This window comes from Pagrus pagrus (assembly GCF_965226575.1).
Source record: "Pagrus pagrus genome assembly, chromosome: 5".
In the NCBI taxonomy this organism is placed as follows: domain Eukaryota; kingdom Metazoa; phylum Chordata; class Actinopteri; order Spariformes; family Sparidae; genus Pagrus; species Pagrus pagrus.
The window spans coordinates 16,263,177-16,278,262 of NC_140189.1; the positions used below are offsets into that span (position 1 = coordinate 16,263,177).

The following is a 15,086-nucleotide window of genomic DNA, read 5'->3' on the forward strand; positions in this document are numbered from 1 at the left end:
AGGCTAAATTAGAGTCATATAGACGGATGGATTACTGGTGTCGATCGCACCTGTCTTTTCCTGTTTGTCAGCTTTGCTCGAGATGTAACAGACATTCTTGCAGGGGCCCCTTGTTCTGTGATCATGCAAAGAGGCATGCAACGTTTTGGCACATCTCTAAATTCAGTAAGAGGGTGGCTGTTGCAGAATTTGGAGGGTGTAGTGCAAAAATCATTATTCTATAAATAATCTGTCATCAACAAAAAATGTATGAAATCCAAGCCTTTCTTTTTTATTTCCCATGTTTACATATGATGTTTCATTGGGTTTACACTGTCTGTGCAGAATGTGTCTATATGAGTGCCCATCGGGGGCCCCAAACATTTGCCTGGTTTGCCTCTCCTGACAGTGCATTTATAAATATGGGCTAAAAGAAACTTGGTATTTGTAGTGACAGGTTGACCTGTTGGATGCGGTTGATGCGCCTCTCATCAGTCTCAGCGATGAACAGTGTACCCAAGTGGGACAAGGCGATGGCCTTCGCAGCCTCCAGGGTGGCTCGCACAGCTGCCCACCTCACCAGGTGGTGGTCAATACCTGGAACCTGGCAGTGGATGGGGCGGCCGGCCACGATACGCACCTGAAGACCTTCTGATACCTGATATAAAAAAAAAATACACCATAATGTACAAACAATGTAAATGAAACAAAGCACTGACAATATTTCTTTGTTAATCCAGTGCATTGAATATAAACATAACGAAACCTGCTTCATCTAATGACTCATTAAGTTTTTTACAAGACACACAGAGGATTCATTAAATCAAGGATAACAAGTGTTTAGGTAATAAGCAAAACTTGACGGACAGTTTCTTAAAAACAACTTCCACAGAGACCGTTGATAGCATGTTATTTTTTTTAACAAGGTGCTCTTTTCCTGTCTTTTATGTCCGCGGCTTCACTCACGCTAAATGCACCTAAAGTGACAGCCCTGCAATTTGTGAGAAATATTTCATGACTCTTTCTTTCCCTGCTACATATAGTTCCCAGCCTTTCAAGGAAACAGCCTTGGGATTTGTTCCTTTACCTGCAGGACAATGTTGTTGTCCAGGATGTAGAGGGAGTTGTCCAGAGGGTTGACGGCCAGGTCTGTTGGCCACTCCAGACGCACCTGTGGAATGACACGCACGCATGCAAAAACACAGACCGTACATCGGTAACTATATTTCTTATATAAAGTAGAACAAAAGAACATGAAGGCCTTTGAGGGTATCAACCGCCAGAGTCAGCTACAGGTGATACAAATAATATCTCCTTAATAACATAGCATTGGGCTTCCTGACCCTCCCTGCTCATGCAAAGGTCAGTGGCGGGCAGGGAGCCTTCCCCGTGTTTATTCAAGACTCACACCGGCTCGCCTCGGCACTGTTCCAAATGTCAGCCAATAACCATGATCGCCGCCTGCTCAAATAGCACACCCTGCCCGCTAACGCTGTGGGGGTCAAAGAGAGACAAACCTACACTATAGCGCACAGCCACCCACATCACTTCACGTCTATCTCACACAAACAAACACTCAAACTGTGAGCTGTGGAGACGAGGCAGCGCGTCTGAGGGATCAGCGCGGTGATTGATGACTCTGACGATGGATTGATAAATAAATGGATCATGTTAAATTGCCACTGACATGTCCAATTATAGGCTCTGTCAAATGAGAGAGAAGAGGGTTCACTTTGAAATCCCATTTTAAGAGGTAGAGAGATTCATCAAGCAGGACTCACTCTGTCCTTTGCCAAAGAGGACACGCATCAAATCTCTCCTGCTCATGATATTGAACTTTGAAGTGATGGCAGACCATCACTTTTACAAGTTAAGTGGAGCTGTACACAGAGCTGGGCCTGGCGAATTAAAGTCAAATTGGAATGAAAACACGATTTTGCTAAGAAATCAATAGATACTTTCTTGGTATGTGTTTTCAACTTATGTAGTGAGACTTGGTCAGTGTGCCTCCTCCGCGCCTTAAAATGGAGGAGGCGTGAATTTTTGGCTCTAACTGACACTGTCAGTATTGGTGCAATATCTGTGTGGGCAGCCACTAAAAATAGTGCATCACTCCAGACATTTGGTACTCTGCGTCTCCCAATCGCTGTAAACTTTGACTGCCTGGTCATTTAGCACTGAAACTAGACACTTTACAGAGAGATGGCTAACGCTAGGAGTGTGCGAGAGCTAACAATGACTCAGCAGGTGTGGAATCAATATGAGATAGAAGTAATGTCTTAAGGGACCCAGTGCTAATGTTAACAAGCAAGGCTATCTAACTTCCACTTTCCCATAGAAGCTTAGGTTAGCCTAGCTAGTTAGCTTCAAATTTCACATCACAGAGACTCCTTCCAAATGTAGAATTATAAAAAGGGAGAGATGGCTAAAATCGCTAACAGGAGATGGTGTTTCTGATATCCTTGTGTTGTTGTTCTGAGAGCATCATGATTAATGTTTTTGTTCATTTCAAGTTATGAAAAAGTCTGCATCTGCGAGCTGTTGTGGCTTGACGAATCTACAGAGCTTGTAGAAAGCTGCAGAATAACAGTAGCTCTTTTCCTTAAAAAACATTATTATTATTGTCAGTGAATTATTCTAAAATGTTTTTTTGGGTCAAAAATGATTGTTTTGTTTGTCTCTGTGTAATAAAAAAATAAAGTTTAACGCTGTTGGTATCATGTTGTTGTTGATATCTGTGTTTCGCGTGTTCATCAGCTAGTTTCCACGTCTTTTTTCCTGAGTTGCTAAGCTATGACATCACAAACACGTGATTGGTCAGTTGCATGGTCCTGGAGCAACATTAAATATGTTGTTCCAGGATCAACACCGACACAGCGATGTCAGATTGTGAAAGGTCTTGTATCGACATCTATAGGATCTACAGCAGTTGCTCAGGTCAGTAGCGTACAGAAGAAGTTGAAGTTGAAGCTTAGAAGCAGCAATAGCGATGGTAGATTTATTATAGTTTATATTTCCTTGTACAACTTTTACTTTAAACAATTGTAACGCAAACACTGGGTTGCTCATTTTGCATTAATTACTGCAGTGATATTTGTCTCTGCAGCACAGTTACAGAAGTTTCCATCAATACTGATGACACATTGAGGTCACAGCGGTTTATAAGAACAAACACAGATGGAGGATGAATGCGACTGGACAAAGTCAGACGTGCTGCGGAGGCCGATCACTGACAAACGGAGGGGTTGTGAGATAACACGGGCCCCTTTAAAGACACATAAGAGCACCTCTGGGAATACACCTGGGCCGAACACGCATATTCACACACACATACACGCACATACACTGGCTCCGTTCATCCCTATGTGTGGGCAGAGATCCCTCTATAGAGCCAGCACTTCATCTATAATTCATCTTCTGCTCTAATAGGCCTGATATAAGTCAGCAGTGTGATCTGAAGGCTGGCTGATCAAACCTGTGCAGTAACTGTCTTTGGTCTCTAGCACACTGTCTCGCTCTTTCTCTCAGGAACACAGCACCCACTCTAAAGAAGAAAGAGTTTCTAAGGAAGAGGCTGGGCAGTATAGATTCGCAAAGCAGTCACTGATTACTGCTCTAATTAAAAAAACACATGCAGAGTCTCATATTTCTACAGGATATCTAAACAACATTCAAAAGAAAAGGCTGAGAATGAAGCCTGTTTCAGAGCAAAACGTGTGGCTCCAGCTTGCCACCAGGTATTTGAACTGGACTACATTATTAGCTTACCTGGCTGATGTCCATGCGTGCATCACAGCTTAGCGGCTGCGTCGACATCAGTCCGTTTGAGCCAATCACAGTGGAGAGCAAACCTCTCTCATTAATCTTCTGAATGGTGGTGCCATCAACGAAGTAGACAACACCTCTTTTATCCACTGCGATACCTGGGCGGGTGAGAGAGAGAGGCGGAATGAGCTTTTGGAGATGACAGAGGGAGCGAGTGGGGGTGAGAGAACAAAAGGGAAAAAGGAGAAAAACGTGAAAGAGAGTATGAGAGTGAGAGAGAGAGAGAGAAGAGATGGAGAGGAGTGAGTAAGGGAGAGAAGTAAAGTGGAGAGAGGAGAGGGCTTCGGAGAGGCATCCAACTCAGTTAGACATTCAGCTCAGCAAGCGGCTGTCTTATCAAAGGCACTGCACCACAGAAATGTAATTATATTTCCATTCCAGAGCCCACTAAAGGGATTAGAACAATGCAACTGGAGGAAGAAGTTATTTGTCACATTAGATGTGAGCGGGCTGCCGCAGTGAACTTTTGACATTTTGCGCTTGCAAAAGTGCATTAGAAATGTGCATCCACGGATCAAACACACATGTGCATGTATCAGTGTGTGCATACAGTACACTCGCCATGTATTCGACGGCACATGTGAACATGCTTTGCAAATGTGTTTTGCCACCGACAGCATATACTCGAACTCTCCTTGCAGCGAAGCTCTGCAGTAGGCGGTGAGCGGAGAGAGAGAGAGCGGCAGAGAGGTAAGTCCAGGTATTAAAGGTCAGGGCAGACTATGAATCATCTGTTATGGACGAGGGGCAACCTTCATCGCCGTCTCATCTCCATACAGAGAATTGCCCTTTGACTCAACTTCTCAGCAACAATGTACCACAACTCAACCCTCACCTCTCATACCGTATGCTGCCGATTCTCCTTGATTGCTTTCACTTAGCATCTGCGACAATAAGCCATTATTCAGTATTCCTACCTGCCACCTCCAATGCTACGTGGCTCACTGTCATTGTGCCATTTAAAACAACATTTTGTTTATGGTTTTGCATTAAGTCATGTCAAGTTTATGTATATATCCCTTTATCTTAAGCGTGCCTCAGAGGATTTCATGGAGACAAAGCCTACTTATATCCGACTAAGCCACAATCAATCACGAAAACAAAGGAAAACCATAGAAAAACACACGGAACATTAAATGAGCTCCAACATGAGCTATTTTCATTCCTGATTCATCAGTCTACTGCCTTGGTTGGACATTAGCAGCTACCCCTTCACATTACACGTTGTCATTTAAAGCGTTGTTTATATGAAAATATTGATTAGTGCAGCTTTAAAATGGAAAATGCCCGTCATATTTTCCCAGACTGCAGGGTTATGCCTTCAAATCACTTTTTGTTTTGTTTTTTACAGAGAAAGTGAGCAGAAGATGAGCTGGATCAAGTTAATGCTTGACATTTCCTAATAAAAGACAAAAAATGTGTTATTGATTATGTTACTCTTCTGTCAATCAACAAACTACTTTGGATCTCAATATAATGGGCTTATTGACCCAGTTAGCTGGCTTTCCAGCACCCCAACGCCCTCTCAAACAGATTCAAAGAGTGATCTGACCTCGCACAAGGGCCCGCATAACATAACATAAACGGACAAAGGAGCGACACCATCGGTATGCAGTACAGCTCTGGCTACTCATCCCTCATTCAGTCATCTTGTCCCATTTTGCCTTGATTTTTATTCTGGTTCTGTCAGTCTTCCCCCCCCAAACTCTGTCATAGTGGATTACATGGGGATGTGCCTGCGCTCACTTCCTGAGCCCGGGATAGAAATCACCACTGTCTTTTTCCCCAGGCAGCACTAAGGTCTCATCCTCCTTGACATACAATAGCTTTCTTTACACGTGATTTCATTCAACATGTGTACACTCAAAGACACACACACACACCCACACATGCTAACACAGCATGCTGCCACCACAACTAGATTCACGAATGTCCTCAGACCGCGCAACCCTGAGCCGACCCTGGGAGTCATAAATCGTGCAGGTGGAGTGGAGGTGGAGAGGGGGAGGGCCAGGGTCAGCGTGTTTCCTCCAGAGGCCAGAAGGTGAACTGCAGAGCTCTCCCTCCTGGCCCCTTCATCATCCCTCTGACACAGACAGATTATACCACACACGCAGCCTAACCCCCCCCACCAACACCTTTCCTCTCCTCTTCCAGTTTCCCTTGCTCTCCATCCACCCTAACTTGATCTTCTTCTGCACTCCCTTTGCTCCCCTTCCCTCCACTTGTTTTTCATTGTTGCCCTTTGCTTTGTTTCTGTTCTTGCACTCCCACTATCTTGCCCTGTGTGCTATAACCGCTAATCAAATCACTGCCCCTTTGACCCTTCGATAATGTCTGCGCTCTGTTTTCCTCTGTTCAGCCCATTTTTTTTTTATTTCTTGCTTTCGGCCTTGCCATTTCTCCTCCTGTCACCTGGCATTATGCAGGAGGGACGTCTCAACCCACTGCACCGTCCAAGCCTACTTATGTATGAAAGTCTTCACCTTCTCCCATCCTCGGATCCTTCTCACTTTCCTTTCACTTTTGCACCCATTCCTCCTCCTAGCACCCTAAACCTGTCCCTGATCTTAGAGCTCATAAATCCTGCACAAGGACATGATGAGGCAGCCAGGACTCTCTCTCTCAATACTGATTTCTCTCCTCTCCCTCTCTGCCCCTGGATATTACTCTTTCTTCTCGCCTCCTTTGGTTCCATTGACTTCCATCCTAAATTCCCTTTATTCTCTCTCGCCTTTGTCTGTGCTTCTCTGACACCCATGCATGCTGAGGATCTGCGAGTCTTACGTCCGCGCAAGCGGCTTCTAAATAGCTGCCAATCTATCATCAACAATAAATACAGGACACGGCCGACTTATTCATCCTCACACAAGTACAACAATGGAGAACGTCTGCTATTATTGCTTGGCATTGGCGAAAGGATTTACGCCAGTTTATGTGTTGTTTAAGAGTATTTCGCCATGTTTATTGAAAAGGCGGCAGATTAGTCCTCATTCTCCTTGTCAGGGGCTGGATTTCCTGCTGTTGTGGGTAAAGCTGTGTGCTGCGTTAAGGGAATTTACAGCCCTGCCGTATAGCCGATAGATACTCGCAGGACATCAAAAGATTTACCGTTTCTTCCTGGGTGGACTGGCACTCTGATACTCATGTTTAGAAGCTGGCACACACACAGGTGGAGAAATAATTTAGATAAATCTCAACTCCAGAGGGAGACGGACATTTGGCTTAAGTTGGGACTGGATTTTATCATCAAAGGAAAGTGAATTAGACTGACTTGCACTGACCTTGAAAAAGAAAAAAAAAATCAGAGGCAGAGGAGAGAAGAGCAGGGTGATAAAATGATGCTTTTCACATTTAGCTCAGATTTAGGGAGAAAATGCAGCCAAAGAGAAAAAGACAGACAGCGCCAAAAGAGGTGTGAAAGACGAGAGAGGTGGTGATGAGACAAAAGGACATGATGAGGAATTGCTTCAATTAACCATTACAGGCCAATCACTCTCAATCAAAGAATCTCTTTGTTCTCTGTCCTTGTCAAAAGAATATCAGTTATAAAGGCCCCCCGTGGCATTGCAATACAATCCAATCTGATTAATGCCTTGGAGAGGGGTCTATGAAAGCATCAGTGTTGATTACAGCTATTTGAAGAGAAGGAGCCACCAGGGATTTTTCACAGAGTGAGGGAGAGGTGAGGAAATTTGTAAGGTGAGAAACGAGATGAGGTGAGAAAGACTAATTATATCAAAAGTTGCGTTTTATGTATCTTATTTAGCAGCAGTGGTAGAATGCCCAGTTGGTGAACAGTGACATCAGGTTGTGTTGTGTGCACGTGTGTGTGTGTGTGTGTGTGTGTGTGTGTGTGTGGCGCACACTGACTGCTAACAGCTGAGCCCTCAAGAGTGCAGCAAGTCAGCCTACTGGTGTTATTCAAGTTTCCCTACTACAGTACTTTCACCCTTGAAATGTTGACAGCAAAGCTGCCAAAAGAGCTGCCTCTATGGATGAAAAGCAAGAGGAATTGTAAAATTGTATCGAAAAACAAACACGTCATTGTCTGTCAGCCGGTGGAACAACCACCTTAGAGCAAAATAAGCACATATTCTGCAAAGGGAACCTATTTAAAGGATCTGTTTGTGAAGGAGAAAGCATAATGTGTGCGTGTATGGAAGTCCCATTTATACCTGAAGACTGTCATACACCCACACAACTGCACGCAGGGGTGACACACACACACACACACACACACACACACACACACACACACACACACACACACACACACACACACACACACACACACACACACACACACACACACACACACACACACACACACACACACAAACTGCCAGCAGCTTCAGGAGTAAGTCATTCAATCGGCCCTCCCGTATCCCCAGGCTCAGCGGGTGTTAATGATATGGACTGACATATTATTACAGCATCTAAATGATGCTAGCTGTAGCTGATTATGGCTCATGGCGCTTCTGTACAAAGTAACTGTGTGTGACTGACAAGTGAATGTAGACAGATGGACACTTTCACCTGCACAACTGGCCCCAGTGAGGGACTCCGGCCATAAATAAAGTCAACCAAATTAAAGCCTGGAGGGTCCACTAACTGCTCCAGTCCGGCTCTCAGTGAAGCCGGGGAACACATTGTTACAAGGAGTCTTTAGCTGGCTGTGTGGCTTTACTGTTCCCTTTTATCATTTCTCCTTGAGAACTCCACAATGCTGTTTTTTTTTTTTTCTTTTGCATGTTAACGTGTGAATATATGTGCGTGCGCACGTAGGACAACGTGTGCAAGCTCCTGCTTGTGGTGCGTGCGGGTGTGTGTACATGCATGTGTGCGGTGAAGTAGCTAGGCAAAAAAGATAAGGCATGGCAGTTAATCACATTGTGCGCATATGCAAATATAGAGCGGATAAATCAGAGCTTCTGCAGATGAGGAATTCACACTCCCACACACACACACACACACAACTTTGGTGAAGACACTGAGGTTGCCCATGTGCACTAAAGGGGGGAAAATAAACCTGTTCACTCAGTCTCAGCACTGGGAAATGGCACTGCACAGTACTGATGTTGTGTGTGTGTAGAGTTCCACACCTGTATGAACAAAAATGACAGTCACGAGTAGGAATTGATTATGCTGCCATCAAACACCGCTCTGCATCTGTGAACTGCAGTACTGTAGTACAAGTGCTGCTCTTATTTTGCCCAATCAAACACTATCAATCAATACAAGATAGCACCATAAACGAGGACGGGCGTGTATTTTGGTTGATCTTTGGTAAGCAGAAATAATTCATGCTTCTTGTAATTAATTATTCATTAAAGCCCCACAGAACAGACAGTGGCTTAGTAATTAAGTCTGAATCAGACACTGTGGCTCATCTAATTATCAACCGCTATAAGTTTGTTAACATATTAACCCGCATTAATTAATTATTGATAGCTGCCTTTTTTTTTAGCTGTTAGCCCGCGACTACACATGTATGGCGAGGCGAGACATTGCGAGCCTGCAGAGAACTAGGGGGGGAGATTTTGCAACAGTTGCATGCTAATTTTTAGCGAATAAACATTTTTTGGGTGAAAAATATGCGACTTGGCAGTAATTGCCTTGTTTGATAGCAAAAAAAGAGATCCAAAGCAATCACAGAGGCAGCAGACAAACTCAATTATAAAAGCAATTGAAATGCTTTGGACTAGAAAGCTCCATGAAAGGCTGAGGGGTTTGGATCAGTGCGGAGCGTCTGCAGATTATGTCGTGCTGTTTAGAACATCAAACAAACACAAGGAGGTCTATCAATAGACGCTCTTTTACCAAACATACCATCACGACAACAAGCCACTGAAGCTCTGCGATGGTAGAAGGAGGAAATGGGATCAGATGGGAGGAAACAAATGTTTTCATGACTGAAAAAGTGGAAATGAGGCACTAAACTACTATAGATTGCAAATCTGTATGCGCAGCTTCCACCCAAAGTTTCCCCTCATACAAAGACATCACAGTAACTGAGCCGGAGGCAACTCCGGCGCAGTCTTTATCACAGATAGTTGGCTTTGCAGCAGTTCAGATTTTCCTTCCACAGTTTTCCAAAACAACTGTGTGAGTGCTTCTTGGGAGGGAGGTCTGGCCACTGCTCTCTTGAAGAGCTGCAGGTGATAATGGTACCCAGGTGCAAACATTTACTGGCTCTGTTGTCCCATCCCTATAACAGCAGCTGACCCCCCCACACCCGTCCCCACTCTCACAGGTTCAATTGGTCTGCCAAGCCGAACTGTGCCTGCCACCATCACTCCACTTATTCATCTTTCTGTCAGTGTGTTTAAAGAATCAAGGAAGAAACAACCTGCACGGGCACAAGTTCATCTTTCTCCTCATCAAAGGAGCCCCCCCCCCCCCCCCCCCCCCCCAACCAAGACAAATGCCTCCGTCTGTATGTGTGCTTGTGTCGGGCATTCAGCTCGAGTAAATGCAATTTATTCCTCCACAGTGGCAAAGCTGCACTCCTCCTGTCAGCTTGCCAGGCTCCCAGTGGAGGTTGACAGGCCAGCTGCCAGCAGCGGCCATCTCGACCAGTTAAAGGGACACGCGTGTCACATTTCCCATGATCACGCTGACGTTGTCAACCTGACATACCTTTAACAAGGCACCCATAACTAACTCTGTGTCCCTTCACTGGGACAGGCAGAGTGGGTCCGGGGACCCAGAGGCTGTCAATCAAAACAAGCATGCACACAAGCATGGCACCTTGGATGCACGGGCTCAGCCTTTGGCCTTAAGCCTGCATCTCTTATTGACTCAGGGCTTCATTACACACACAGTGAGCTTCAGTAATCTCTCCGAAGCTACCCTACACACTCCGACTACAAACAGGGTAGCTGTCAGTCTGTGTTCTACCTAATACATTACTTGAGCAGCAAGCAGCGTTTTACAGGTAGAGCCTCGTTTAAGTCAGCATAAATTTGTCTCTTCGAAGCTCCTCGACTATGTTTTTTGGGTACTTAGTAAAACAAGGCAGTAGGCTGACTATTTCCTCTCAGATTATCTACGAGTCGTCGACCCAGGGTGATTACGTTTAAGTAGCACAAGATACTTTCTGAGACAGATCCCTTACCTAGTGACCAACAAAGTTCCTGACACATGACAATGCATGTCACTGGGTTCAGTGAGGTGATCTAATCGAGCACTGCCATCAGATCCGAGTTGAACTCGTTCTTTAACATATCATCAAAAAATGTTTTTACTCTTTGGTTCAAAAGGCCAGGTCAGTGTAAACCTATGCATCTTTGTGCCACTCTATGAAAAAAAAAAATGTTTCTCCTACTGTGGTGCTCTTAACGATGGAAATATTGAATTACTGCAAGAAGCAAAGATACAGAAACAGGAAGTGAGTTGTTTCTCCAAATTGCTTTGTCCGATCACCATAAAAAATTCTGAGTAGTTTTAAAATTCCTGTCACTGGTGGTACAATTCAACCAATTCTCCAAGTGCTTCATCAGGCTATCAAGATCACATATGTGGCTGTGACACACACTGTAGATTAAGAGAAAACCCAATGAAATGTAGTTTGATCAACTTTATCCAGTAAAACAAGCCGTTATTTTGAGTTTGGTTGAAAATATTTTTGGTGTTTGACAGCCAAGTCTTCATTCGTTTGTTTGTAAGGAGCCGTCTTGTCATATTCAAGAACGTCTTCACCAGAAAAACAACATTGTATCGTAATGCTCAAATTACTTATGTCAACATTTCCTGACAAACAACCTCTGAGGTAGTATGACAGCGCTGAGAAAACCTTTGATGGATCTGTCACACAACAAGTCAACTGTAAGTTCGACATTGCACAGAGCAACAACATTATCTGCACTGCCTTGGTTTTTGCAGTGTGTTTCCACATTTCAACCAAACTGAACCTTTGCCCAAAATATGCATAAGTTGGTATGGTAATAATCTTATGTCAGTAAAAAACAGGAGGGAGTTAGTGTGATGCATCTGTTAATTCAAAGAGTTATGTAACTCTAATGCTGTACTTTTGACTCTGGTGTAGGAAAGCCCAAACATGGCAGAAAATATCAGACTGGACAGATTTACCAGGCGAGAAAATTGATGTGATTGTTTTAGTCTGTAGCATCCTATAGGTAGCTGCTTTGTCGGATTTAGTGCTGCATGATTATGTTGATGTATGAGTACTTGAGGGCCTGTCATCCTGTTAATAGTGCAGCCAGATCAGAACATTCTCATATGAATCATTTTGGAAGGTAATGACAAACAACTTGTTTTGTCATTTCAGCACTACTACACGAGAGGGTGTGAAACAAAGCGCCTCAGTCCTGACCGCATCGCTGAAGTGCCACGAACGATGGTAGAGCTCAGCCTAGAGTGTAGTATTGTGATTATACAACTTTTACCAACAAAACAAAATATATAATCAATGTATTCATGGTGTGTGGCAATGAGCTCTCAAAATGAAAAACAAACACACTTTTTGCTGGTTCTATCTCTGTTTCCATGGATACATGGGGTCTGACTAATAACTGGAAAACAATGACCTACATCAACTCTCATTAGTTTACTACTCCAGTAAGTAGGCCGACCCGTTGTAACAGCCCAGCAACAGATTTTCTGTTGAGTCATTGCTGAGCTGTCATCAATGCTTTCTAGAGGTCATGGGACTTACCTAACATTTAAACACAAAACTGCTCAGCGAGCTCAGTCTTGTTATAACTAAGATATCTGCTTAAAAAATGTGTTTATTCCAACGATAAAATTAGCTACTCCGCAAACTTCACGTGTTACAGGCTGGACATACTGGATGCCTGTGTACTGCGTGGCGGCTGCATTGCTGTGCTGCTGCTGCTCACTCGCGTGTTAGTGTTCACATAGGCTGCCTGGCAGTTGCGTTGCGATAAATATCAATAAATACTGTATGTTGACGTGATTTTCCTTTATCCCCTTTGAATAAGCGAGAAAGCACGAGGGGGAAAGAGAGGGAGGGAGGGAGAGAAAGTGAAAGAAAGAAACTGTCACCCTGCTCACCAGCTCAGCTGATGGAGGATGCAGGAGGAGTGTCAAGACTGAACAGTTTCCCAGTGAACTAAACATTTCCAGTAAGTCCAGAGTGTCAGAGTCAAAATGTATTAAAAAAGATAGATGTAATCATTTCCAAAATTCACTACAAGTAGCTAAGAGATATTCTGCTTCCATCCATAATTGCTGGTGTCAAAAACAACATTTTCACTGTCACAAAAACTGCTCTCTGCACACGAGGGAGGCACAAACCTGAATTAATGGGGCAGTCAAGCAACGCTCTTACAGCATCATATTCCTTCAAGAAAGTTGATTTAATAAAATAATAAAACTAACTCATCAAATCCGATGACTGAAGCTTGTTGGAGTGGTTAGTGTCGCGATCCCGGTTCTTGTTGTTCTTGTGTTTCCTGTTTTATTTTGAAATTGCACCCTCATGTGTCGCGTCTTGCTTTTCAGTTCCTCCCTCTGTGATTTTCCCTCCTTCCAGTGTTTTTATGTTCCTTTCCCTCATCCGTCATTTTCACTCCACCTGTACCTGTTCCCCCTGTTAGTCTGTCTGTATATAGTCTTTGTTCTCCCTCATGTTTTTGTCAGTTCGTTCCCATGATGCCACCATGTGTTTCCCACTCGCGTCATCTCCAGTGTTTTCTCCAGTGTCTCCCCATGGTATGTTTCTGGTTTTCTGTTCCTTGTGTTTTCATTGATTTGTACTTTGATTTTATTTGCACTTTGTTGAAGCCCTTTCTGTACTTTGTCTTTTGGATTTTTCGTTTTTTGTATCATTCAGCTTTGTTTAATTAAAGCTCGTCTTTTGTTCCCCTAATCCTGCCTCCCGTGTGTTATCTGCATTTGGGTCCTCACCTTGCTTCCCCTGTAACCGTAACAGCTAGGTCCAATTTCCGAAACAGTTTTATTAAAATTCTTAATTATTGTTACTTTAATGGCTGAAAAGAATAGCCTAACAGGAGGTCATAGTTGATATAGGCTAAAAAACATCCCACACTCAGATATTTTCACAAATCACAACCTGTGTGTTACAATTAATCTATTGGCTCTTGCTCCAGGCAGTGATGATGTTGCCATGGAAATGGTAACATTGTTAGTGATGAGCAAGATGTGCTGTCTTGTTGATTTGAGCATGTTCTTAATGTCTAGTTGACCAATCAGATTGCTTCGCTGGTACTACTTGTTGTATGATCGGGTGTGTGAACTAGGCTGATTCAGCAATTTTTAAACTTCCATCCCATCGGTGTGGGAAGTCCCACACATATCACAAATTCCAGTTTTTAATTGTGCAATATTTCCATGTTTTGTTCCCAAAAGAGGGCACTGGTGTCTATTTTTTTCTAATACTTCGAGACTGCGGGTTAACAGGATCAATGAAAACAAGTGTGCAGTATGTATTACTGACCAAAACAGACTTCCTCATGTGTAACAATGCAATCCAGCAGAATAGGCTACAGGAATAGGATACAAACAGGACATATCTCTGCAATTCTTTCCCCCAATCATGTAAAAATGGCTCACTGGCTAGACAAGTCCTTGATGCACCTCTGTGCTGTGTGCTTTGCTTGATGCTCTTTTGCCTGGCCCTCTGGATTTGCCTCTGGCAGCTACATTTTCAGTATTAGTTTTGGGAGAAACAAGTCTCTGGCAGAACTTCTCATTGTGGCTGCTCAGTGATGCATGTCTGTTGCACAAACCATTGCCGATTGTCTAATTATCATGGATGCCACAGCGAGAAAACAAGCTGTGGTAGAAATAGCATGACCCAATGGCGTCTCTCTAATTTGCATTATCATAGAGTATGCTGCTGTTTGCCTTGCTGCGTGATTAATTCATGTGTGTATCATTAATGCAGGAATGTCCAGGGGCAAAGACAAAAGCTCGGTCAATGTGAAATGAAACACGGGAGCAGGCTGTTAAAAATTGCGCACACATATGCACCCGCTCACACACGGACCGAATCTTGGAGCTTAAAACACAGTGTGACTTATCTGATGCCCTTGTTTTGAGAAGTAGTGCTCTGTTTAAACCAACAGAAACAATGATAGTTGACCCTCAGAGAGGGAAGGCAGCCACAGGGCCAGTTTAATATGCAGATGAGGTGTGGGACTGGTACACGCTGCAGGATTTAGACGCAAAACACTCTCTCTGTTCCCTCTGTCCCTCTCACTCTTCATCCATTTCATTCACTCTCTTGTTCTCTCTCTCCCTCCATTCTCCATTTTCCTCTATTAATTTCATAT

At 43.7% G+C, this 15,086-nt stretch overlaps 1 protein-coding gene across 2 annotated transcripts in view; it reads right to left on the reverse strand.

The window, feature by feature from the left end:
• tenm1 (teneurin transmembrane protein 1) overlaps window positions 1–15,086 on the reverse strand; it is a 192,607-nt gene that overhangs the window by 21,398 nt on the left and 156,123 nt on the right. For both annotated transcript variants that reach the window (XM_084353147.1, XM_084353148.1), the window contains 3 exons: window positions 3,748–3,902; window positions 1,067–1,150; window positions 443–637 (listed from right to left, as the gene is read on the reverse strand). In XM_084353147.1, coding sequence (XP_084209273.1) covers window positions 443–637; window positions 1,067–1,150; window positions 3,748–3,902 — 434 coding nt within the window. The remainder of the gene's footprint in view (window positions 1–442; window positions 638–1,066; window positions 1,151–3,747; window positions 3,903–15,086) is intronic.